This window comes from Maylandia zebra, linkage group LG5 (assembly GCF_041146795.1).
Source record: "Maylandia zebra isolate NMK-2024a linkage group LG5, Mzebra_GT3a, whole genome shotgun sequence".
Taxonomy (NCBI): Eukaryota; Metazoa; Chordata; class Actinopteri; order Cichliformes; family Cichlidae; genus Maylandia; species Maylandia zebra.
The window spans coordinates 15,272,367-15,299,012 of NC_135171.1; the positions used below are offsets into that span (position 1 = coordinate 15,272,367).

Consider the following 26,646-nt stretch of genomic DNA (forward strand, 5'->3'; position numbering starts at 1 on the left):
TCCTAGTTTTATTTTTGATGGTTACATTGTTTAACTTTGTGCACAGAAACAAAATGATTCCACTAAAACTACAATGGTCAAAATTATTAGCCCAAATGATGTTAATCTTCATTTGTGTATCCTTTTTGCTGTTGTCAGGTGTTGTTTTCATGTCTCAAACACACCTCTAGAGTAACCCCAGTTCATTCTTCTTTGTCAAATCTCTCAAGCTTCTCCAGATTTGATGATCTTCTTACGTGGACCTTGCTCCTCAGTTCACCACACAGATTTATGTCAGTTTACTTTGGTCTTTAGTTCTTTACCAGAAGCGATATATGTTTAAGGTTTTGATGGAAGACAAAGCATACACTCACTCAGTTTTGCTGCTGACTACTTGAGGGTTTTCTTTCAAATATTTCACATATGCTTCTGCTTTCATGATTCCTTCCATCTTGACAAGATTCCCAGTTTCAGACACACTGAAGCATCCCCACAGTTCTTCTGCAAAAGTGCAATTTTTCTTAGCCTGCAACGTCACAGTCCATTCCTGTGCAGAGTTCTAGTGATTGTCTTAAGACTGCAAATACTGACCTGTCTAAGTCAATCACTGGTGTCTTGGCAGTTATTCTGGGATCTTTAGACACATCTTTCACTAGTTTTCTTCGCAGAGTCTTTGATATCTTACAGTTACTTCTGCCAGGCTTGTTCTGTACTGTGTGGCTCTCTTTCAATTTCTTGAAGATACTTCTCACTTCAGTTGTCATAACCGTGTTTATGCTTCGCTTTCCTGCTTTGTAAGCATCAATTCTTTTTCTCAAGTCTAAACTTTTTCCTTTGATTTTGGCACAATGCTTTCTCAAGTGCCAGCTCCCTGAAGTTATGCTGTGTGTAAATTGGAAGATATCCATCAGTTTAACTTGATTTTACAAGCTTTGACTATTACAAAGTAAAAGCACATCCTTTCAGTTGTTTGTGCTATGGCTCAATAAACAGTTTTCAGGGAGCTAGAATTTGCCTGGCATTATCTTTTTTTACTTTATTTTTTTTAAGTAAATAATCCATTGCACATTAAACAAAAATCTGTTCTAACTATTGCTATAATAATAATAATAATAATAATAATAATGTGCTTTTATTGATGCCATGAGGACCTCTAGGCAAGTACCATCAGCTTCTATTATACTAAAGAGGACTTTTTAATCAAACAGCTGAATAAATTATGTAAAATGATAGGGATGTGCAAATGGTACTACAGACCAGAGAGAAAATACGTTAGGAAACATTTCAATCACCTCTGCTTTGTTATATTTATGAAAAAAAAAAAAAAAAGACTGGAAATTATTTGAATCATAAACACCCTTTAAAGAAGTTCATCGGCTCCGGTCACTCAGGAGGCCCCTCTTAGTAAACCTCTACAGTTCAATCTATTCATGTTCGCCATGAAGCTGTGCTGAAAATTCTCAGTTCAGTCTACAACTCCAGGTGTTTAAAAGGATTACTGCGTGACAAGAAACCTGCATAAAAAGTTTTATTATTATTAACAATAATAATAATCATGAGTCTGTTCCACTTTGTAAGTGGATGCATAAAGACATAGAAAAAAAAAATAATAATAATTATGAGACAAGCAATGAGAGCCCAAACGCACAGCAACAACACAGGACCTTCAACTAAACAGGCAGCATCTTGATTGTACACATACTTCTCTCAGTTCCTATTATTGCTCCCCAGTCCAACAAGAAGAAATGTGAACCACAAAGTATGAAACCTAGGACAAAGCCAAAAGGCAAAGACTCACCCACCTTAAAACTTTGAAAATAAAGACTGACAGGCAGTTGCAGTTGGAACCAGTTACAGCTAATTTCAGGAATGTAACCAACGGGTTTTGTTTCCAACATACTTTTGTTCAATTTAAGAGAAGGAAAAAAAAAAAAAAAAAAAAAAAGATTATGGTTCTTCCTTTAAGCCAGAAAGCATTGACCCCAACCACAGTTTATACCCATGGAATGATGAGCTCATTAATATTTTTTTGGGTCCATCATGCTTAAAGTGCTGTAAAAGCACACATTGTTACACGTTTCCTCTCTGTAAGCTGAGGTTATTTGCATTAAACAGATCACATGTGGTACCTTTTTTACTGCTCAAAATCATTTACAAGTTTGGTGTTTATAGACAGCATTGAACACTTTTTAGACAAGGAAAATACAGAAGAGAAAAAAGAAAAGGGAAAAAAAAGAATTAAATTCAACAGTAGTCCTTGTCCCTGGAGATGTGGATGTTTGTCTGCTTGAAGCTCAGTATGTAATAGTCCACTGCTTGACACTGGCGTCGTGGGAGGTGGTGACCAGAGTGTGAGCATCTATCCAAGCCAGGCCGCTAACGTGGTGCAATCGGTGAGCGTCTGCAACAAAGACATCACAGCAATTTAAAAAAAAAAAAAAAAAAAAAAAGCCATCTTCAACTAAAAGAACCTGGGTTTAATAAAAGTTTAGTTTGTTTAACATCCCATACTGACTGAGATGTGAGTTACAACTCTTTAAGAAATCAAGCCTGGTTTTGCTCCTAAATTTTAAGAAGCAGATTCAACAAACTGAGTTTATAAACTTTGTAACAGTTTAGGACCATTTAATTTATTTTTACCCTCTTTTCAATGATTGCTCAGTAAACATTTAATATTAAAAAGCTTATTCCTTATTGAAAATAAGAAAAATAATGGTAACAGTCCCACTGTGTAACTGCATCCAGATTCAAACCCTAATTGCAGATCCAGTTCAGAGTCAATGCTATCTACGATGACCAGATGTCTCTTTGTGGGACTGCACAGCATTTTTATTCCTTCTCCTCATCACACATTTTCACTGGTTATGCAGGACATGCACTTTTTTTTAAAGTCTGTATTGTCTCAACGTATAAGAAGTAAAGACACCAAAAAGGCACAAGCAGTTTGTTGATAATCATCATGAAAGCTACCATAAAGAAAATGAAGTGTCTGTATATTCTGACAAGTAGTTTGTCTTTTTTGATGGATATTTTTCAGTTTTAATCTCCAAATGTGACAGGCATTTTCCATCACTGTGACTGATTACAACAGATCATTGATCAATGTGCTATGCGTCTGATTTAAACACCGATTACTACAGTAACACACAGAAAGTAGAGTTTGCAGAAAATGTGACAGAAGCCACTCAAACCATTCATTTATCTGAAGAACGTATACATGTAGAAATCACTTATTCAACAGCGAAATATTTTCGAGAATAAAATTTCCTCTGACAGTTCCCAGGAAAGTTGTTTTGGGGTTACTTAACAGCATTTGGTTTTCTAACAGCTTTTGCTGTGCCCGGCGTAAAAATCAGACCACAGCTGTAATCGTTTTTGACGGTTTTGAAAACTATGCAGGTTTGTTCAGCTGAACTGTAATCAGATGCAGTTTCTTCATGGTTCCGTGAAATGAGCCAACAGTAAATGTATAAATTTAGCTTAGCTATAGTTACTCCTAGTCTTTTTTAAAAACACGCTTAGATGTGTTGAGTGTGGATTGCTTGCGAGACAGACCTGGGATTTTGAGCCGCTGGTCTGGATCGCTAACTGTCCAGACGTAGACCAGCATGTCCATCCCACCAGTCGCAAAGTGCTCGTTATCAGGTGACCAGGCCAAAGTCACAGGTTTGGCATGGTGTCCATAAAACTCATTTTTAACCTGATGGGGGAGAAAAAAAAAAAAAAGGCAACCATAAAACAGTAATTAGTATTTAAAAAAAAAAAACAAACAAACAAAAAAAAAAAAAAAAAAACCCACGTAACAGGCAGCAAACAGAAGACAGGATCATTAAGAAAGGCAAATATTTACCGAATAGCCGTCTGCCACGTTAAAGACCGTGATAACCTTCTTGTCATCAATGGCAGCCAGATAGGCGCCATCATTCGAATAGGCCATGTCTGTAATGGGCCCTTTGACCTCAAGAGCTTTCCCCTCATCTTTCAGAGTGTTGCCCTGAACTGAGTACAGATGAACTTTTCCATCCTAAGAAGAAAGAAAATGAATCCAGAGTCCAACCAAGCTTTTCTGTGATAGCTATAGTGTTTTTATTACATGGAACCAACAAACATTGAACGAATGTAAACATGTGGTGAGATTATCTGTGTCCACTTACTGCTCCGCCCACTGCAGCAGTGGTGCCGCCAGGATGCAAAGCTCCAACCTCTGCTTCATAGCCAAGATTGTCCAATGTGAAGACTTTCTTCTTATCCTTCACAAGGACAATCTACAAAGAGCCATGAATAACAATGCAGTCATTATTCCCCAAACAAAAAAAAAAAAAATCACCAACCTTGCAAGTGCAAGAATGACTGGATCTGATTTATGCAAGCAGTAATGACTGAAGCAAAGACATTACCTGCCCAATGCACACAGCCAATGACAGCCCACCTGCCCCTACGGACACACTTTTAGGCTGGAAATCCATCTTCACCACATCAGAGGCACTAGAAACCAACAAAGAGGTTATTTATGTGAGGAGAGGAAGAAGAACAACAACCCTCTTCCTACTATGAACAATTGAACTGTAAGCATGCATTTAAAAAAAAGAAAAAAAAGGTACTTTTAGCCTTCAACCCTGTCCTTCACCTTATCAAGGACAAACTTCTGTTTAATAGACCAAATGTAAAATGATTAATAAAATGGCTTATTCATAAAGCCACATCATGGCCCCTCACCTGTACTCCTTCTTGCTGATGCTGGTGTAGCGCAGTGTATCATCCATGCTACAAGTCACCAACTCATTAGCTTCATCAGTCACGATCTTGCTAACCTGGTTGCTGTGACCTTTTCCTGAGAAGCAGTCGTTCTCTCCAGTTTCTGCATCCCAGTAATGTGAGGGATACGTTAAGGAACGTTATCTATGTCTGCAGTTATTCTATGCAAATATGAAAGTCTGAGAAATGCCTGCAAAAAACAAAACTGAAAAGTTGTTTTGTAACTTGCGTCACTATTCAAATAACAAAGCTCTCTAAAGAGTTATTCAATAGTGGTAGATGGGCCATATTTTTTATTTATGGCTTTTTTTAAGCAAACTATTAGAAAGTTCTGCTGCTTCAGGTTGTAAAAATGTAATTGTTCAATTTAAAAAGCTCAAATTTTTAACATTTTGATTTTTAAATTTTGATTAAAACTCAGCTCCTGCACAATGTGAATCAAATCTACATTGATAGAAATTAATTAAATTTGATGAATGAAAAAAGGGCATGTTACATTATCACTACAAGTGTGTAATGACCTTGTGTTAAACAGAAAAACATCAAACCTCTTTTATATTGAAAACAATTGGGCAAGATTGAGCTTACATGCAGGACAGGACGCCTACGCATGTCCCACTGAGTAACCTTTACAGTCATTAGCGACAATCAGTAAGTGTTGAAAGGATATTTATGTGTCCGTCGTGACTCCCCGAGTAGATGTACGGCCGCCCTTCATTTTTGTGAACAGTAACACACTGGATGGACTTGGTATGACCCTGTAGAAAGAACAAGCACACATTTGAATATATGGAAAGGTACACAAGACATTAACACTACAGTATTGCATCCCCACACAAATGAAAGACAGCACAGAGAACTGAAAACATTCATCTTTGTAATAGCCACAGTGCATATTTAGATGCTTCTGTGAGAAGTTTATGTAATGACTTATTTTCCTGTCTTACCTACTGAACACCACAAGTGTATGATGGATACATCAGGAAGATGTGTCACAAGACACTTCTAGCCTCCTCACACAGACACCCTCCACGTGTAAATGTTGAGCACACTGCTCTTTCATCACTAAAAACTAATCTTCCCATTTGAAAACAAAAAAAATTTGTATGAAAACAAGCAACTCAGTAAAGCAGGATCTGCAGTGTGCATTTGCACTCTTAGGCATGCAGTTTGAACCATCGCTATGCAAATATTGATGGCGATTTACATTTAACAGATGCCAAGTTTGGTTTTCAAACACTGTAGAAAATGTTTCTACTATGACACTTTAATTTCCATTGTATTTCAGAAGCTCAAACACAGTTAAAAAACTAACAAAACTGCCATTATTATCATTATCAAATCAGTGATTCTATCCAGAAATAGCATCCTTTAATTCTTGGGGCTGACCTTGATTGTGCGTATGGGCCGGTTGGGGTTGTTCTTGTCCAAGTAGTTGATGTATCCTGACAAGGAGATGCTGAGGAGGTGGTCTTTCTGCCACAGGCACCCCAGCTGCTGGTCTGTCACGTCGGAGCCCAGGTTGAAGGTGGTGACAGCCGTGGTTGCACCGACATCCCAGAGCTTCACGGTCTTGTCCCCTGAGGCAGAGATCAGTTGAGAGCTGTCAGGGCTCCAGCTGACCTGTGGGCGAAAAAAAACCCCAGAAACGTAGCATGTCAGAATGCATGTGAGCAAAGACAGAAATTTTGTAAGCACCGTTTGTGCAACCTATGAATGGGCATTAAACAATAGAAGAAAACACACCAACACTACGTGGAAAAGAAATCAAAGAAAAATGAGAAAAGATTAGTAACTCGAGGACAGAAGGGTTTATAGCATGCATAATTCCTATTGGCACATAATTCCTCTAGGCAGACTGCCAAATCTGATTATAGTTGGCTCTCCGGAACAACAAAAGCCATTCATTTAACAAAGTGACTGTAAGTTAACACTGTAGCAAAGAGGTAAAACACTAGGATTGATCCTTTAAACAAGGCAGACTGTTAATGTACCTATCCATATTATTCACTGGAGTTTGGTTTTTAACCTAAAAAAGACTTACAGCATAGATTCCTCCTTTGTGAGCCTTCTCTCCACCAAGGGAGCCAACACGTTCACCAGTTGTTCCATCATAGATGAAAATCTGTGGATATTTAATAAAAACAATTAGGTACACATTTTGCTTAAAGTCATTTTAATTTTCACATGATAACGGACACTTACCTGACCATCAGCACCCGCTGTAACAAACCGACTTCCATCTGGAGAGAAACGAATGCAGTTGACGAACTGGCTGTGGTCCTTTGGGTGGAAAAAAATTAAAAAGAAATCAACATAGAAGTTAGCTTTATGGATCAAATGAGTGTTTGATTTTGACACATAATATTTGGTCTTGTGCATAAATGGAAACCAAACATTGAAAGTAGATCCAGTATTTTCAATAGTCATAGTGTAGATTTAACATAGTCTCAAACAAGTGAGGAAGGAAGAAGCAAAAAATAAATAAATTAACAAAAAAAAAAAAAAAAAAAAAAAAAAAAAAGACTGCTTAGTCATCTTCATGACCGACAGAAACTCAGTCCTTCCTCAATTGAGACCATCATGACCGACCAGTATGCAGGCTTAAAGAAAACAAATGTTTCCTTGATTTTCCTTTAAGCATGTGTTATAGGCAAATTTGAGAATTTAAATTTACCTATGACACAAATAGCACAAGGTTCATGTGGAGAGCAAAGACATGGGATCAATAGCTGTGATTACAATTCTTGTTTGTTTTAATTTAATAACACCCCACTAATAAGCCAATAATGCAATTCTTAAAGGGAATACAAGGTGTAATTTACTTTAAAATTTAACAAATATATCCACCGTTTTATGTACCTTGACCAACTGGATTTTATATTAACTTCAAATAAATTAGTCTGCAGTACACTTTGTGCCTGGTTGTAGGAAGCAGCTCACACTCTCGAAGAATTTATGGGGATGTGGATTATGTAATATGGAAACAGGCAAACAAGGCCACATTGTCAAAACCCAACAGAGTGTGGCAGATTTGAGATGGCCAACAGATATTAAAGCCAGAGAAAGTTGGAAAGCTGCAATGCTTTGTTACCAGTGCATGTCAAAGACAACATTTAGCCATTGGCTGTTCTGACCACTTTAATCCAGCACATGTCAGCAGATCATCTTTTCTCTAAGACTTGTCCAGCAAAACAACAGCCAAGAAAAAAAAAAAAGAAAAAACAAACAATCCAGCTTAGCTCTAATCACTCTGGAACAAACACCTCTTTACTAAAGCTCCTCAAATTGCCAACAAATGCAACTCACCCGTAATGTGAACTTGAACTTGAAGGGAGGTCCCTCAAAGAAGGAGGCACAGGTGTCGTCACTGGCAGTGGCAAGGCGGTAAGGGCGCTTCTGCCTTATGTCTACACTGTTAATTAATTTTGAGTGGCCAGAAACCTCTCCCACTGATGAGCCAGAGTCCCACAGGAACACTGCCCCAAACCTACAATGACAAGTGAACACCGATACAGTTGATCCAGGTTTGAATTAGAGGAAGAAAGATACGTGCTAGAAGGTTTCGATTTCCTGCACAATAGTGATGCAAACAGTTCTTTTTATAATAAAAACAATAAATAAATAACATTGGTCCTGCAAGTGCACAAACATATCACCTTGATATCTAAAGCAAACAGTGAGTTTGTGCCACGTGGGAATAAATCAGTGTGAACGCTGTAAGAGAAGTTTCTCATGAGACAGTTACCATGGTTGATTTTAAACTACGAATCAATTTGTAGCCAGTGTAGCGCCAAAAGAAAAGAAAAAAATAAAAAAAATAAAAAAAAATCCTGACACTCACTTCTCTCGTCCGTCCCCAACAACAGCAAGCCTCTTGCTGTCCTCGGTCCATGCAATGTCCTTCACCTTCCCTGAAATCGGGGTGTACTCATACTTGAGCATGTGTTCCTTCTGGGTGGTGTCCCAGATACGGATCTTTCCTGATGCATCTAACGGATATAAAAGCAACATGATTACATAGCAGTCACATTATTGTGGCAACTATGAGAATACACAGTTTTACCAGGATTTTTGCAGTGGCTACTGATAAAAATGTGACTTGACCTTCATTATGGTCCAAATTCTACACAAAATCTGACAAATCCATTTAAAAACATGTTTTAATTTAGCACAACTTCTTAACCCTTTAAGACCTACCATAGAACCAAGTTCGCCAGAGCTTATATTATATTTTTACATGCTGTGGAGCCATTTTTGGGAGCATTTCAAGTTGCTATACATCAATACAACCATTATAGCCCAAACTTTAATAATATGTCTGCATTAGGTGCATAGTAATTACATAAATTGCAAAAAAGTGCTATAAACTACAAAAAAATTGAAAATCGTTTTTGTTTTTTTAACATATATTTCTAGTTAGAGAAATTTAAGAGGCTTATCCCTCAAAACTGTAAATACAAAAAAGTTACAAACTAGTTTCCCACCACAGGAAATTTATTTTGAGTGTCTTCATAGTTTTATTTTTGAAATACACCAATTTTTATATACTGCAGGAAAAACGAAAATAAATATTATAGTGCAAATTTGCAAAATAACAGCATATGCATCAAAATAAACTATTTCCAGCAGTGCAATATGAGTCTTAAGCATCCCAGAAACGACACAGAAAGTCATAAAGTCAAACATAACTTTTTAAAACACATAACAAGTAAAACACAAGCTCATAAGGCCCCGATCGTAAAAAAACTACATTTCCGCAAAATGACGTCACTTCCGGTTTCGGGCAGGTCATGCGATAGTTCGCGCTGATGGACGTAGGAAGTGTTACAAACAGCTGATGGATCGGCGAAGCGTGTTTCTGGAATATCATGTTTTTGTTGCTGCAAGTGATTTTTTATGCAGTTTTTGCAAAGCTATATGTGGAAGGAAACTGTGACCTAGGACAAGCTGATGGCATAAGATGTAAGTACAACTCCTCCAGTTTCATATGCAAAAAAAATTATTGCGCTAGCTTACTTGGTTGCAGAGCTACCGGGATTTAAAAATAGTTACGCAAAACAGAGCGTGCCCGCTCCGATCGGCTGTAAAGGGTTAAGTAATAACTCACAATGCAAGCTGGAAAAAGTAAATAAAAGTCAATTAACATCATCAAAACCTACTTGGACTCAGATATTTCAGTTAAAACCTTGTCCCTAAATGTCCACAAATCACAATCTACTCTTCCTAGGAAAAACTGGTTCACGTGCATTGTGCCGTAACAGCAATTTTCATAGGAACTTAGCAAGGAGCATTACAAAAGTGCATGAAATTAGAGGAGATATGCACAATCTGCAGTTTGACAGGATATCAGGATTGTTGCTAGACTGTTGGGAGTGAAGATTCTAGAAAGACTACAATATTCATTCAATAAAGTGTAAAAGAACCCAAGGGCAAGGGCAGAACACCATTACAAGAAACAACAAACCACACAAAGCTTACAGTGGGGCAAAAAAGTATTTAGTCAGCCACCGATTGTGCAAGTTCCCCCACTTAAAATGATGACAGAGGTCAGTAATTTGCACCAGAGGTACACTTCAACTGTGAGAGACAGAATGTGAAAAAAGAATCCATGAATTCACATGGTAGGATTTGTAAAGAATTTATTCGTAAATCAGGGTGGAAAATAAGTATTTGGTCACCTCAAACAAGGAAAATCTCTGGCTCTCACAGACCTGTAACGTCTTCTGTAAGAAGCTTTTCTGTCCCCCACTCGTTACCTGTATGAATGGCACCTGTTTGAACTCATCATCTGTATAAAAGACACCTGTCCACAGCCTCAAACAGTCAGACTCCAAACTCCGCCATGGCCAAGACCAAAGAGCTTTCGAAGGACACCAGGAAAAGTATTGTAGACCTGCACCAGACTGGGAAGAGTGAATCTACAATAGGCAAGCAGCTTGGTGTGAAAAAAAATCAACTGTGGGAGCAATCATCAGAAAATGGAAGACATACAAGACCACTGATAATCTCCCTCGATCTGGGACTCCACGCAAGATCTCATCCCGTGGGGTCAAAATGATCATGAGAACGGTGAGCAAAGATCCCAGAACCACACGGGGGGACCTGGTGAATGACCTGCAGAGAGCTGGGACCAAAGTAACAAAGGTCACCATCAGTAACACACTACAACGGCAGGGAATCAAATCCCGCAGTGCCAGACGTGTTCTGCTGCTGAAGCCAGTGCATGTCCAGGCCCGTCTGAAGTTTGCCAGAGAGCACATGGATGATACAGCAGAGGATTGGGAGAACGTCATGTGGTCAGATGAAACCAAAGTAGAACTTTTTGGTATAAACTCAACTCGTCGTGTTTGGAGGAAGAAGAATACTGAGTTGCATCCCAAGAACACCATACCTACTGTGAAGCATGGGGGTGGAAACATCATGCTATGGGGCTGTTTTTCTGCCAAGGGGACAGGACGACTGATCCGTGTTAAGGACAGAATGAATGGGGCCATGTATCGTGAGATTTTGAGCCAAAACCTCCTTCCATCAGTGAGAACTTTGAAGATGAAACGAGGCTGGGTCTTCCAACATGACAATGATCCAAAACACACCGCCCGGGCAACAAAGGAGTGGATCCGTAAGAAGCATTTGAAAGTCCTGGAGTGGCCTAGCCAGTCTCCAGACCTCAACCCCATAGAAAATCTGTGGCGGGAGTTGAAAGTCCGTGTTGCTCAGCGACAGCCCCAAAACATCACTGGTCTCGAGAAGATCTGCATGGAGGAATGGGCCAAAATACCAGCTACTGTGTGTGCAAACCTGGTAAAGACCTATAGTAAACGTTTGACCTCTGTTATTGCCAACAAAGGTTATGTTACAAAGTATTGAGTTGTATTTTTGTTATTGACCAAATACTTATTTTCCACCCTGATTTACGAATAAATTCTTTACAAATCCTACCATGTGGATTCATGGATTTCTTTTTCACATTCTGTCTCTCACAGTTGAAGTGTACCTCTGGTGCAAATTACTGACCTCTGTCATCATTTTAGGTGGGGGAACTTGCACAATCGGTGGCTGACTAAATACTTTTTTGCCCCACTGTAGATGTTCAGTAACACTACTGGGATAACATTTTGATGCCAAAAAGACAAAAATTGAGCTTGTTTGCAAAAATGGTCCAAGCCCCGAGTCGGCAGAAGGAGTCCAGTTTTTTTCTGCATGCACTGCGAGTGGTTACTGAGTGTCAGAAGCACAGCAGTTTGTTTTTTGTTTACTCTAATGGTGTTCATCCCTAATTATGTTTTAGATAAAAATCAGTAAATTCCAGTAGGTTTACAAACTCTTTCTTGCAAATGTTCAAATGTATTTTTCTCTTTTACCTCCAGATGCAATGTAGAATCCACTGGGTGCATACTTCGCAACAGTAACTTGATGGGCATGCTCAGTGTAAATGTCTGCAATAGCTGGGTTCTTAAAAAAAAAAACGAAAAAAAAAAACAAAACACAAAAATGGAAAGATTAGCTAGATTAGCTCAGAAATTGCAAATAAATGATGAGCATTTTTCCAATTGGTCACTTAAACCCAAACATCTAATCAACAATTAGTGTTGGCAAAGAAAAAATAAATTTTGGTAAACACTGGTAAACCACAAGCTGAAATCCTTTCCTGAGCTACTTCTAGATTAGGTGCTAACTGACAGCATTATGCTAACAGTAATTGTGCCAGCATGCAACTCAGATTTCAGAGAATATCAAGGGCACAATACTGAACACGCCCAAAAATACTGGGTGTAGCAGGAGGGCAACAAACAAAACCACCCACTAGTAGAGTGAAATGCTGTCTTTGATGTGGCTGCTAGCTTTTGATGCTGTACATTTTATGTGGTCATTACTCTCATTCAGTAGATTCTGTCATAGCCAGTAGATTTGTAAATACAAATGAATAAAATAATCAGCATCATGTTGATACAACTTTAAGACTTTTTTTTTTTTAATTACTTCAATGTTCCTGATGATGACACATTTCCCATTGGTGTAGAGGAAGTTGTTGCCTTTGGGATCACCACCGATCACTTTTGCAACTCCCCTCTCCATCTGTGGGAGACTGGCAAACACACGTTCTGAAAAAAGTGAAAATAATAAAATCAAAGATGTGGAAAACATCAATTAATGCACTGCAGACAGGGTTAAACACAAATAGAAAAAGTGTTTCACTGCATATCCTTTATCTGCTGGGAATAAAATCTGCCATTTCAGATAGCAGATTTTATTATTAACAGAAGTGTTCTATATCAACTAGTCGTTCATTAGTCATCCATAGGACTTAAAGTGGAGCTGGTTTCAGGTACCTTACTGATTATCACAGACACTTTGAGCACACGGCCAAGTCTATTCCTATTGTTCTACCAAGCAGTTTCACCCTCCTTATTAAATTCCCTGAACGCAAAGCGTTTTACACTTCAACCTTTAAGGAGTAACAAAAATAAAACATAACTAGATTAAGTTCTTCGGTGCACTTCCTCAAAATTTGGGCCATCATTTTTGACGCCAACTATGTTAGAAAACCAGTAAAAGACAAGTCTGGATTTGTTGCTGATCATTACATGGGTGAATTTTCTACTTTGTAAATTACTAAAGAAAAAAAAAATACAAGTAACTGCTTGTAATTGAAGTATTTGCTTTTGTTTAGTTACACATTTTTTAAGTACAGAGTATCCATTTAGTAAGGTTTATGTTGATGAGTCTTGTTTTATTATAATAATAATAATAATAATAATAATAATAATAATAAGTGTACCGATTTTTATATAATTGCACAAATTATACAGCAATTTCAAATATTAGTATTTAAAATGTTTTATTATAGTTCTATTATAAATTTACCAACACTTTGCTTGCCATAATTTTTACATACCATTGTAATAAACTAAACGAGATATACACTCAGGTCAAAATGCACTAGCACACTTTTGCTTGCTCATAATGGTTTTTGAATACATCACGAGTCAATCCTGCCTTATGCAGTAACTACACGGTTGTAACTTGAATGTGCCTTGAAAGACCAAAAATAAATAAATAAATCACTGCCATGTTTTCGCCATTTATATTTCCGACTGATTCAATGAGAAAAAAAAAATGTAGCGTTAAATATGTTAGGACATTCGACCAGCGACAAATGTGTACTTCAGTACTTCCTCAGTGCTTCACTGGCAGACAGCCTCTGTGTGGACATGTCATAACAAAGCAATGGGAGCACAACTATTTCCTGACTGAGGCTAGCAACCTAGCTAACTAAAAAGCCACTGCCTGTGGCATGAAGCGGCTGCACTGAGTGCCAAAACATCTGCACAACACTCCGAGCTATCCAAACACAGGTGTGTACTACACCTGCCAGAATCGTTGCATGAGCGAAGCTTTTTTTGGTCTTTCTTGTGTGGGGTGAAGTGTCAAAATTACGCAGCTATGGGCGAGGCTAGCTAGCTGCTACCTGGATGACTAGCAGATCTGCCGACTAGTGTCACGCGAAGTAAGAGCCTTGTTCCTGTTTTTCCCGCCCTGCTGCTGACACAGAAATGAGACAGACTTACTCAGTTCATACGGCATTTTTTCTCCGCTGCCTCTGGCTTGGCTTTTCTCTTCCAGATGAATGAAACAGTGAAGACAGAAAAGCGCCCGTGGCTTTGCACTACCCTCCCTGATACACAAACACGGAAGCGGGTGCAGCTCTCGCTCTGCCTGGCTTTGCCCATATATAGTAAACTCAGATACCACGCTGAGGCTGTCAGCCAGTAACCGTGCGCTCGAGCTTTGGGGATAAATTCTACCTAAATATGGTCTCTCAGGTTCCAGGGCCAAACTAAAGCCATTCCAAAGCTTCACTAATCAAAATGGCCAGGTTTGCCTCATTTTGAGGCATATCATGTGCTACAGCCAGGTCACAGAGTCTTTTTTAATTTTTAAAAAGATAAACATATAGAAACAACATTTCTAATTCCTCAAAGAATGTTACCCTGTTAGTAAATATATATAATCCAGGAATCTATTTCTAGATGAATGTGTCATCTAGAAATAGAGTTAAAACTAAAATAAGGAGGTGAGTTTTGCGCAATCATTTGATTGCCTGAGAGGCCTGACTCAGGGTAGTAAAGCTCGCTGTCTGAGACGCACTCCTTTGGGCGCCGTGGATTTGTGATAGCATGAGTAACCAAATGAATTGCCCGGAAAGGTAAATGAAGAAAATCTATCTACAGTCACTTGTAACCTGTCCCTTATCTGTAATTCCATAGTGGTGATGTTATAAGCCTGTGCTTATTATTTGCATGAGTGTAGGCACTCACTTGCTTGGAATAGGACTGGGAATCCCCTGACCTATTTATGATGGGTCCATTTGAGAGTGTGGACCTCTGCAGGCTGGGAGGTCAGTTCCATAATCATAATTGTGCAAATTCTCATGACCATTGATCAACAACCACTGACCAAAACCCACTGATCAAAACCCACTGATCAATGGCCACGAGTACCATTCACAGAGAGTTGGGGAATGGCTGCAATCACAGCATTGTAAGATGGCGAAAGATGTACCCTTAGGCCCCCTCCTCGATTCAGAGATGGTCTTTCCCTTTTCACGTAAATGGCCTCCTTGACTCCGCGCTCAAACCAGCATTCCTCCCTGTCCAGGATTTGTACATCCTTATCATTGAAAGAGTGTCCACTGGCCTGTAGGTGTAAATAGACTGCAGAGTCCTGGCGAGGTAGCTCTTCTGTGTTGTGCCGTCCGCTTCGCCAGAGGTTGTTTGGTTTCCCCGATGTATAAATTCTGGCAATCCTCCTGGCACTTAACAGCGTACACTATGTTACTCTGTGTCGGGGGACACACATCCTTGGGGTGGACCAATTTTTGGCGCAGCTTGTTTTGGGGTTTAAAAGCCACAGAGACTCGGTGTTTAGAAAAAATGCGTCTCAACTGTTCCGATACTCCTGATACATAAGGGATCACTACAGGTTTTCGCTTGGGCAGCGGTTGTCCTTCTCTCCTGGATCGGCTGGAGCTTTCTTTAGGTGCCTTTCCAGCTTTGACAAAAGTCCAGCTGGGATAACCACATTTACTCAGGGCCTTCTTGATGTGCTGTTCTTCTGCCTCCCTGGCCGCTGTGTCTGTGGGGATGGTGTTCGCTCTGTGTTGTAGCGTCCTGATGACACCCAGTTTGTGCTCCAGTGGATGATGAGAGTCAAACCTTAGATACTGCTCCGTATGTGTAGGTTTACGGTACACGTCAGCTTTTAGATGACATCTCTCACCTTCTCAACAAAATCCAGGGTGTTCTGGATGTGGTGTTCAGAGCTGCCTACCAACGGGTTGAAGATCGAAGCCAGAAACTTGGAGATGTTATAGGTGACAGAGTTGATCATGCAGACAATCGGTCTTAAAGGTGCACCCTGTTTATGTATTTACACCTACAGGCCAGTGGACACTCTTTCAATGATAAGGATGTACAAATCCTGGACAGGGAGGAACGCTGGTTTGAGCGCGGAGTCAAGGAGGCCATTTACGTGAAAAGGGAAAGACCATCTCTGAATCAAGGAGGGGGCCTAAGGGTACATCTTTCGCCATCTTACAATGCTGTGATTGCAGCCATTCCCCAACTCTCTGTGAATGGTACTCATGGCCATTGATCAGTGGGTTTTGGTCAGTGGTTGTTGATCAATGGTCATGAGAATTTGCATAATTATGATTAAGGAACTGACCTCCCAGCCATTGTTGGTTTCAGTCATTATGCAAATGTACTGTTTATAAGGTTGGGGAAACTTGCAGTCAGCTGAGACTGAAGAAGTCACTTGGATGAGTGACGAAACATTTCTCCCACAAAACGCTACGTCCAGATGAACAGAATCAACTTTTGGAGAACTCATCTGTGTAATTTTGGTCTGAGCATATGATGTGTCCTCTCCCAGGACATTTTAATCAACACACAAATCCTTTATTGCATTCTGGTGATGTTTCTTTTTAATAATGAGAGGGTCATGTTGAGGGCCCCAAGCTCCAACTCAACTCAATGACAGCTCTGTCAGGATCACCTTAATTGAGGGGGTCGTTCAAGTTCAAATTCTGTTTGAAATGTTTTTTCTAACGCTCTGTTTTGTTTTGTTTTCTGTTTTCTGCTAATTTCATTTATTTATTTATGTATTTATTTCAGACTGGCAATGTGATAGCACTGTGACATGTAAGGTGAGAACCAGGTTTGAGTACCATCTGGTTTATGGAAATTGGTCTCCCCGTGGAGTAAGCGGTAGTTTTACGTTCTCCCCTGCAGGTGGCGCCATTGTCCCATTATTACCCCTCCACCACAGAAGAAGTAGCCCAGTTGCTTCGTGCCTGTGACGATGGCGGTCGTCTTGAGGGGAAGTTTAGTAACGTTGTTCAAGGTGAGAGCACAAATTATGTTGACGGGCTTTTTGTGTAAATAGAAAAAAAATGGCTGCTTTAGTCATATTTCATATAAACGCAGCAAAGAGACGTTTACGCACTGAGTGTTGTCATGTGTTTCTTACGTGAATGCTAACCATCGTGAGCTTCGTGGACGTCTGCATTACTGATAGAACGATTCTGAAGTGTGTTTCCGTATCTGGAATTATTTTGCTGGACATAGTTCTCGGTTTGTTTTATTTGTCAGTAGATACGCGCCTTAATAAGACATCCTCGTTAATTGAGAAGGTCAGCTAAATTAGCTTAGCCTCCCAGCCTGTGTCAGTTAACCATGTCAGTAACCTCCCTGTCCTTAGTGAACCGTTAGCTACTGCTACTCGTGGGGCTAATCACAAGCTTAGAGACTTGAAGCGAGCAACTCAGACAAGGTTTAGTTTTCAGTCAGATTTCTAGGTGTCAGTAAGAGTGCAAATATATTCAGTGTCTTACTTTAACTTGTAAGATTGCAGAGTTGGCCTTTTAACTTGTTGCCTACAGGTAAGATGCGGGTGAGGGTGATAATCATTCAGGATCACCTTGAAATATACAAACCGGTGACAAAATAAATGAAGAGGACGACAACATAAAGTCTCTTATTAATAGATGCTGGGGCAACACCAGGACAGTTTTACCATGCATTGCTACTGATTCCTAAAGTCTCAGGAACTCTTCCTGGATGGAAAACCACTTTTTCCCCATTGTGGTCGCGCAGAGTGCTGTTTTACCCGTCGATCCAAAACCTCCCTTAGGGTTTTCAGCTGTTGACTGACCATTATTCTCAACGACAATTTTTCATACCACTAAGTAATAAATTTCTCATAGATCTAAATGCAGATGTAACTCTTCCCATTGAAACATTAGTACTAGCCAGTACAGAGCCAGTAAAAAAAATGTCTTTAGCACAGTGCGAAGCTTGTGTCACAGGGATTATTTATACATATACTGACTTGATTATTTGGACAGATGTAATCTGTGGATCAACTATGACTCCAAGAAGAAAGCTCCTCCCCATTCTTTTTGTCTTGGTGGTCAGCAGACAGTAACATCTTCTGATGTTGTAGTGTACTAGTTAACACAATTCACCTAACAAGCCAAAGATTCCGTCAGGAAGGGCATCTGACCTAAAAATCCGTTGAGCTACCCATTGTTGCATGAAAGTTGCTGCTGCTGCTTCTGATTTGCTGATTGAAGCATAAATTCCCATTAACAGTATATGGATGGCAGAAAATAAGGATGGCATAACCTGGCTTGTTTGAGACCGATGCGCCTGCCATCTTTGCTCAAACAATGATCTACAAAGACTTCATCTTTCAAAGTCACCAACACCTTTTCTTATTGCCATTTTCTATTAATACAGAATCACCTGGGCCTGCTTAAAATATTCATATATGCCTCCAAACCTGATTGGAGTTGTGTTATATAGTGCACCTGTGTGGAAACATCTGCATTTGTTGTTTCTTTATTTATGCAGATTTTTTTTTTCTCATTTATTTGTCTGTGTGTATTTACACAAAATCCCCTACTGACATCTTCCCTTATAAAATGCATCTAGGCATCATCCTGAATAGCAATATGCATGAAATTACTATAATATTAGGTGAAATGTAATTTATAATATTATATACAGTGTTGTACCCTCATTCTCTCTTTCTGACTAAAACATGCTTCTCATAAAGTTGGGCTCACGTCATGACATGATGAAATGAGTGAAATAGGAAAAGACATTCCTGCTACACAAAGTTGTTCTCACTTGGTGTTTTTTCTAACAAATGTCTGAACACAGGTGCATTCCCCCAACATTGTTTTATTCCGATAATTTCTAAATGTCTTTATGTTTCAAAATCTTGAACAGATTTTTGTATATACACACTGGGGGGGGGGGAGGTCAGAAGCTGTAACAAGCAAACATTGAATGTAACAGATGTAGACAAGTGATTCTGGTGTTGCTTGTTATCAAAAAAGTTCTTTTTGACCAATTGGACACTAACAGACCTCTGACCAATGATCAATGACCAATAATAGTCTTGTTTCAAGTAGGCTAGCTGCTCTATTAACTTCTCTTAGGTCCTAAAAAGTTACCACAAAATGTATAATGTAGGTGCACTGTTTGGTATATGTGCAAATTATATATATATATGTAGTATATCTGTCTCGATATTAGGGTTTTCAATGTGTTGATAAGTAATACTATTAGAGAGTAGATATATGGGTTTATAGTATACTGCAGTGTTCTTTGTAATACTGTACCTAGTAAGTGTACCTTTGTTTCCCTCCTTCAGGGCCTGGTCGGTTCCAGGTGTCCACAGTTGGCCTCTCGTCCACTGAGTGTATCTGCTGGTCTCTGTAGTCCAGAAACACCACCGGCCCGTGCTGATGCTACCTTTAAAGTCACAATGGTGCCAGGGGATGGAGTAGGACCTGAACTAATGACTGCTGTAAAGGAAGTTTTTAAGGTACATTTACATAAGATTGACGATGGACTCATAACTGCTTTTTATCCTTATACCAAACATGTTGTCTTCAGTATATCAGGTTTACTGATGATAGAAAATAATAGGGAACTTTTGACAAAAAATACATGTACAGATTTTTTTTTTCTCTGTCTGGTCTGATTTTTTACATTTTTCTTATATTAAATGTTAAGAAGCTCCTTTTTCATCTCGTTGTGTTTTACAAATAATCTCCTTGCTTTACTTTTTCTAAGAAATCATTTTAAATATGGTGCTTAATGTTAAAGTAAAATAGTGCATTAAAACTGAGTAAGATTGTCATTCTTTATGTTGATTTGTGATTTTTTTTTAAGAATGATTTTTTTTTCTCCCCATTTTTCTGAAGGCAGGTGATGTCCCAGTAGAATTTGAGGAATTCCACATGAGTGAAGTGCAGAACATGGCCAGCGAGGAAAAACTGGAACAAGTGTTGACCTCTATGAAGAGCAACAGAGTTGCCATTAAAGGTAGTCTTATTTCCTTTAATTCTTTGATTTTTCTCTCACAAAAAAATTTAATCCAATAACAAAAAGCTGATTTAAATGGCTGCACTGAAGTAGTCTGAACTGCAGTGTATTTAGGCTTTAACATGTTGGGGCACGTTACCTTATTTAGGAAAGATTCACACACCCATGGAATTCAAAGGCGAGCTGGCTTCATATGAGATGAGATTAAGGTAAATGATCAAATAAAAAATTGTGTGTTATTATTTGCATATGTCACGTTTAAAAATAACTCTACATCCGTCCACTCCCCAGGCGCAAGCTGGACCTGTTTGCTAATGTAGTTCATGTAAACAGCCTGCCAGGCTACAGCACTCGTCACAACAACCTGGACCTAGTCATCATCCGTGAGCAGACTGAGGGGGAGTACAGCTCCCTAGAGCATGAGGTAAACAGTACTCTTACTCACTGCAATCAGAGCGTAAACAGCAGTTTTACACCCACCTGCAAACACACTGGAAGGTTTGTTTAAGGGTTTTGAAAGAAGCCTTAAACTGGGCATCAGAATATAGTTAAGTCACAGAAATACAGATTAAGCCAGATTTTGATTTGTCCTTTACTTATATTGAGGTTCTTTAACTCTCCTATTTATTCATTTCAATATGAAACCTAGTTTACAGCATGATTATTTACACTTAGACCTCAAAGACTGTCTACAGTCAGGTTATGTGGGAGATTGTTGTTTATAGAACATAATGTATGTGTTCATTTTCTTGCATGATTCTTCGGCAAAATATATTTAACCATATGTTGTCATCCTCTTGTGTTTTCCAGAGTGTAACAGGTGTGATTGAATGTCTGAAGATCATCACCAGAAAGAAGTCACGCCGCATCGCCAAGTTTGCCTTTGACTATGCTACCAAGAAAGGGCGAAACAAGGTCACTGCTGTTCACAAAGCTAACATCATGTGGGTAATTTTTTTTTTCTTTTAAAGGCAGCTTTGTCTTTGTTATTGTCTTATTTTGAAACCATGTACCTCCATTAAGGCTAAAAATTAGCATTACAGTAACTCCTGTCCTCGTATCTTATTTCAGGAAACTCGGTGATGGCCTGTTTCTGCAGAGCTGTGCAGAGGTGGCACAGCTGTACCCCAAAATCAAATATGAGAACATCATCATTGATAACTGTTGTATGCAGGTATAAACAGACTTGCAGTTCCTTCCCTTTGCCTTATTATTATTGTTCTTATTATCCATTACCATTCAGATTAAATAAGTGAATGCTGTCTTTTATTCCTAATTGTATATTTATAACTTAGCGTTTGCTAGAAGTGCTCCATTAAAAAAAAATAGAATAACTGAAGACGTGCACTTTGATTTCACTGCAGTAAATGACCATAGCTGAGCACCGCTGATTCAGGCTTAAATTTGTCATTGTATTATTCTTCTGCAGCTGGTGCAAAACCCTTACCAGTTTGACGTGCTGGTGATGCCTAACCTGTACGGTAACATTATTGACAATCTAGCAGCAGGGTTGGTTGGAGGAGCAGGAGTTGTTCCTGGGGAAAGCTACAGTGCAGAATATGCTGTTTTTGAGACTGTGAGTTTCCAAAACCTCTCGCTTGTTTGTCTTTTTGTTTTGTTTTTTTCCTTGTCCTGATTTTACTTAAAAGCCTATACTTTCCCTTTTTGTATTACTGTATTATTATTGTTTTTCTCTGAACAAAACAGTGGTGTTTACAGCATGACGAACGGTAAAAACTGCGTTTTCTACAGACAACTGTAGCAAACACTTTGCGAGTGAAAAAAGAAAAAACACCCCTTCCCTATTGGTTTTAGAGTTTACCATGTCAGCCAATCAAAAAAATGAAAAGGCAACATGTGACATTTGGTTGTTTAGGGAGAAGGGGAAGTTTTTAGGAGTGACACCGGAGACGGAAAGTGGGCGAGCGAAAGACAGAGAGAGCGAGTTTTCATATGTGAGACATTAGTGACGTTTAGCGTGTTTGGAGGCTGTAGTTAGTGTGCTGTGTAGTTATTGTTTTTTATTATGTGTCAGTTAGACTGCTGAATTTTATATTTGCTCTAAAAAAGCCGTCAAAGGCAGATTCCAGTGTAAACGCTGTTCCCACATGGAAAACTGGACTGATGCACCTCCTGCTGTCAGACCTGCAGGGTTTAGGCCTTTGGTGTTCTCCTCTGTCTTATACTGAACACAAACTACATTTTTTGGACTGGCACAAATAATTTGTGTGTCTTCTTATTTGATGCAGAACACCTGATCGTTCTGTAAATAGACTTAAATGGTTATATAAAAAACGTCTGAGGCCTTGGCTGCATTTTTAGGTAAATAGTACCATATAACTTTGTTGTTTGCAAAACTTGTGCATAATTTTTAGAAATGTACAATTTCTATTTGCATTTCAAGTTAAGAAAATGATTCATTAAACATGTTTGTGGGTTTTACAGTAAAAAATATAACTTTTCTACTCGGATTTTGAATTTTTTTGTCTGAATTTAGATCCACTGTGCTAATATAGTATACCAAAATGAAAAAAATAACTCAAATTTCAGATATTTGAGGTTGTGCTGAAAATAATGATACCAAACAAGGCAAGAAAAACACATTTTAAAGGTGAAATATAGAGGTAAAATCAAAAGTAGTCAAAAACGGCCAATTATACCCTGGACCCCAGAGGGTTAATGGACTGTTGGTTTCTCTGCCCAGATCCTTATACTGCAGTTTTTCATTTCTCGTATCATTTTTTTCTTTTTCAGGGTGCACGCCACCCATTTGCACAAGCTGTTGGAAGGAACATTGCAAACCCCACAGCCATGCTGCTCAGTGCTGCTAACATGCTCAGGCACCTCAAGTGAGTCACCTTCTACATGTTTTTTCATAATGAGTATATCAAATTTTACACAATAGCCTCAAATTGTCTGTCCTAACCCAATATAATCATCAAGATCTTAAACAACCTCAGGCAGCTCTGTTTGTCTGAATGCAGACATGTGTCTGGTCACCTGTTCATTGTGATTATATTGTGTTGCAGTCTGGAATACCATTCTCAAATGGTGTCAGATGCTGTCAAGAGGGTCATAAAACAGGGCAAGGTAAGTGTTAGCTCTGCCCAGTCTGTGCTGCATGCAGGCTTTGAATGATAAGACCACCACTATGGTATATAAATCCAGAAGCATTAACATTATTAACACCAAAAGAGCTGCTTTTTCTGTATGTTTTACTTCCACTTTTTCAGTACCTCTAACAGAGTAAAATAACAGCTGATAGCTCTGCAATATGTGGGCAAATAAAGTCAGACTTGTATATTCTAAATCTGTGATCTTGGTATTGTGGGTCAATAACTGCTGTCTTTGTGTACACAAAGTCTCAAAGAGAACCTCTAAAGAAAATGGTGATAGAAACGTAATGTAAATCATTGATTACATTACACTTGCCTTAGATGAGCTTGCCTTAGAGCTCTGCCTTGCAGTCTAAGGCCAACAACATCATCTTAAATCTCAGTAGTTCTTGGCCTACAAATAACTCATCCTAACTGTTTGTATACTATACCATAGTGTGTTAAAGAGCCTTTGAATTCCTACTTTTAAGTCACTCTTAGCTCCTCTCTTTCAGTGCCTTCCTTGCTTAATTTTGTCCCTCTTTTACATGTTCAGGATTGTATGGGTTTGTTAACAAAATTATGTCGTAAATTCCTTTTTAAACTATTTTGGACTAAAAAGCTGCATCTGCTCTGTACTGAAACTAACATGCACTGACACAAACATGCACATGAAGGTGGTCAGACTTTGTCCCCTAGATGATGATAATAAACACCAGCTTGCAGGGTAGTTTATCATTAAAGTATTATTATTTTTATTATTACACTGTCTGAATGCTCATTTTCTCCCATCTGCTTTAATTTCCTCCACCTCCTTGTACCCCATTGCCATCTGTTTGTGTGTGTATACATTTGTGTGTTTGTGCAAATTCCAGGTACGGACACGAGACCTTGGCGGATACTGTACCACTACCGATTTTGTGCATGCTGTTGTGGAAAACCTGCGTCACCGACCCATTTACTAAGATATTTCATCATAGACCTCGCTGACTGACTCCTTTTTCCCTAAATCTGGACGTTGTTCTTAACATGGTCTGGATGCATGTTAAGACACCCTCCCCACCCACCCACCCCAAATGCCAGCTCACTGAGAGCTGTACTATACATTTCTGACATAAGTTGCATCATAATGACATTAGTTCTGCTGGCTTGCTTGTAGATCCTCTTCCGTTAAGCTTTGACATCTGTTGATTTGGGATTAAAAAGTATACCTCATGATGTTTTGCATCACACAGCTAGACCTCCTGTTTCCTGTATTCATGCAGTCTCCTCTGCCCTCACAATCTTTTGTCCATTTGCATCTTTTTGTTTTTGGAGTTTTGAACTGATGAGTTCATAAAGACGATTTCTTCGCACATTGTGGGAAACGCATCTTTTTTTTTTTTTTCTTTTCACTTTTATTATCTAAATGTTTCTTCCTGTCCCATCGGTCTCGCATTTCATTGAAAACTTGCTGTAAAGCCACCAGTCTTTTAAAAAGTTTGTATCGCCTTTTTTCAGAATTGGTCTAAAAACTAACTGTAACTCAGTAACAGTACAACGCTGCTACAAATTACTGCACATTTAAATAAAACTGTAATTTCATTATTGCAGCACTATAAATTCAACTATTGGTGCTGGGATTTCCTGTTCACTGTAACCTGGCGTAATTAAAAACATAATTGGCAGCTGTTGGGGAAACTGATATGAAAGATCAGTATCTTTGTGCATCAAAAAAAATTAAATGGCAGCATTAGCTTGCATTAGCCATTCACAATCAAAGTCACCATTGTTGTAGCATGTAGTTTATTAAAAAGAGTTATTTAAGCACATAGCAGAAGAATTTGTTACATGATTATACAGAAATCAGCCATAACATTAAAAACATTAATATTATTTGGATCCTTACTGTGGTGCTGCTCCAAGCGCTGACCATCAGGCTGTGGACATGGGACTTGTCCTGTGGTGTCTGACTTGGATGCTCACAAAGGTTCCTTTGATTTGTTTTGGTGTGATGCAGTGTAGTCAGGGAGAGGCTGCTGCTGTCAGGGAGTGTTGTCACCTTGGAAGGGTGTGCCTCTTCTGTAAAAATGTTGGTGGGAAGCAACAAATAAAACCTCCCAACAAATGCTCTCACAGCACATTGATCAATGTAATTTACATTTTAATTGGTTTTGATGTTTTTGCTGATTGCTGTATGGCATTTCCTGGTTTAGTCTTCTTTTTTTTCCCCACCATAAAGTCAGCACAGTTATAACTGCTACACTAAGGTTCAATTATCCTGTCCATCTCGCTTTTGGTACCATTTTGTATCAATTTGAAATGGAAGCTTGCTCACCAAAAATAAAAAAAATACTTTTTCAGTATACAGTGTTTGTGTGTTGACCTTTGACCCAAGTTCCCCAGTAAAAGCAATATCATGTGCCTTTAGCCAGCATTTAAATTTAAGTATTTCAACAAACCAAGAGTTTCACTCATACTGAACAACAACAACGTGATCTTTCCTGGATCATTAAAATACACTGAAATACTGTATATGGTCATTTGATGTGTTTTAAATCCAAACCTGGACTGGTACTTGAAATAATGTGGGGCCAGAAAAAGAGAGGAAAGTTCAACTGATGCTTTTTTTTTTCTTTTCATATCATCATTCACACTGTGTTCATTCTGTGAGTACTGCTTTCAAAGGCTCTCTAACATGCTGACCGTGATACAGAATGTGGACATGTGTTTCTGCAGCTGTGCATATAATAACGTGCTGTCCTTATGTTTGCAACAGGTGCGCACTGCAGATCTGGGGGGCTATGCAACAAGCAACGAGTTCACCCGTGCTGTCATTGCTAACCTGTCGGTCTGAGCATTATGTTTGCAGATCTGTCAGCTGCTGAATCGCACACATTTTTAATTATCTTCCTGTCTTACACGCTTGTACGCACAGTACAGCCCTATCCCCCTACATTCTACACGCAGTGCCCTTCTTATCAGAGCAAAATGCAAATGAAATACATTGTCCACAATGTTTTATTTTTGCTGTTTTACAGTTGATATTTAAACACTTAACGTTGCATCCAATTAAAAAAAAAAGTGGATTGGTGATATTTTTTCTTTTTATTATGGTGCAAAACTTATAATGCTGTTACACTATTTCACACCACTTCCTGACATTCTACTGCCTTGCATGATACTCTAATTTCTACTTAATGATTTTATGTGTGGACATTAACCGGAAGTCAAAACACAACGTATGTATATTTCAATATTAATAAAGTTTTAACTTAATGCTTCTTCATTTATGCTATATGAATAATAAATAAGAAATGGAATATGACATCTTGCGTGCAGAATCCTTGAATGAGCATTATGGAGACTAATACGGTGTTATTAAAAGTTTATTATGGCTGATGGCACATGTCACCTCGCATGAGGATCCTAAC

The 26,646-nt window shown here is 38.8% G+C and overlaps 2 protein-coding genes across 4 annotated transcripts; one reads left to right on the plus strand and one right to left on the minus strand.

Annotated features, from left to right (window-relative positions):
* Positions 1–1,493: 1,493 nt before the first annotated feature.
* wdr1 (WD repeat domain 1) lies at positions 1,494–14,465 on the minus strand. 2 transcript variants are annotated; one of them, XM_076883841.1, is made up of 15 exons: positions 14,307–14,465; positions 12,718–12,839; positions 12,099–12,189; positions 8,579–8,726; positions 8,044–8,224; positions 6,940–7,017; positions 6,779–6,859; positions 6,124–6,357; positions 5,403–5,492; positions 4,696–4,850; positions 4,377–4,464; positions 4,134–4,244; positions 3,830–4,003; positions 3,535–3,679; positions 1,494–2,380 (listed from the first exon to the last, which is right to left on the minus strand). In XM_076883841.1, exons 1-15 carry the CDS (start codon positions 14,320–14,322, stop codon positions 2,274–2,276), a joined length of 1,821 nt encoding a protein of 606 aa, XP_076739956.1. In that variant the 5' UTR covers positions 14,323–14,465; the 3' UTR covers positions 1,494–2,273. The 2 variants fall into 2 exon arrangements, with proteins under 2 accessions (XP_076739956.1, XP_076739957.1); XM_076883842.1 differs by having other exon boundaries at positions 4,696–4,847; positions 5,400–5,492.
* Positions 14,466–17,030: 2,565 nt separating this feature from the next.
* Positions 17,031–26,540, plus strand: idh3b (isocitrate dehydrogenase (NAD(+)) 3 non-catalytic subunit beta). 2 transcript variants are annotated; one of them, XM_004545263.6, is made up of 11 exons: positions 17,031–17,142; positions 19,462–19,635; positions 20,018–20,138; positions 20,287–20,347; positions 20,430–20,562; positions 20,949–21,082; positions 21,210–21,312; positions 21,568–21,714; positions 22,893–22,987; positions 23,168–23,228; positions 24,109–26,540. In XM_004545263.6, exons 1-11 carry the CDS (start codon positions 17,101–17,103, stop codon positions 24,196–24,198), a joined length of 1,161 nt encoding a protein of 386 aa, XP_004545320.1. In that variant the 5' UTR covers positions 17,031–17,100; the 3' UTR covers positions 24,199–26,540. The 2 variants fall into 2 exon arrangements, with proteins under 2 accessions (XP_004545320.1, XP_004545321.1); XM_004545264.4 differs by having other exon boundaries at positions 25,992–26,540.
* Positions 26,541–26,646: the final 106 nt, after the last annotated feature.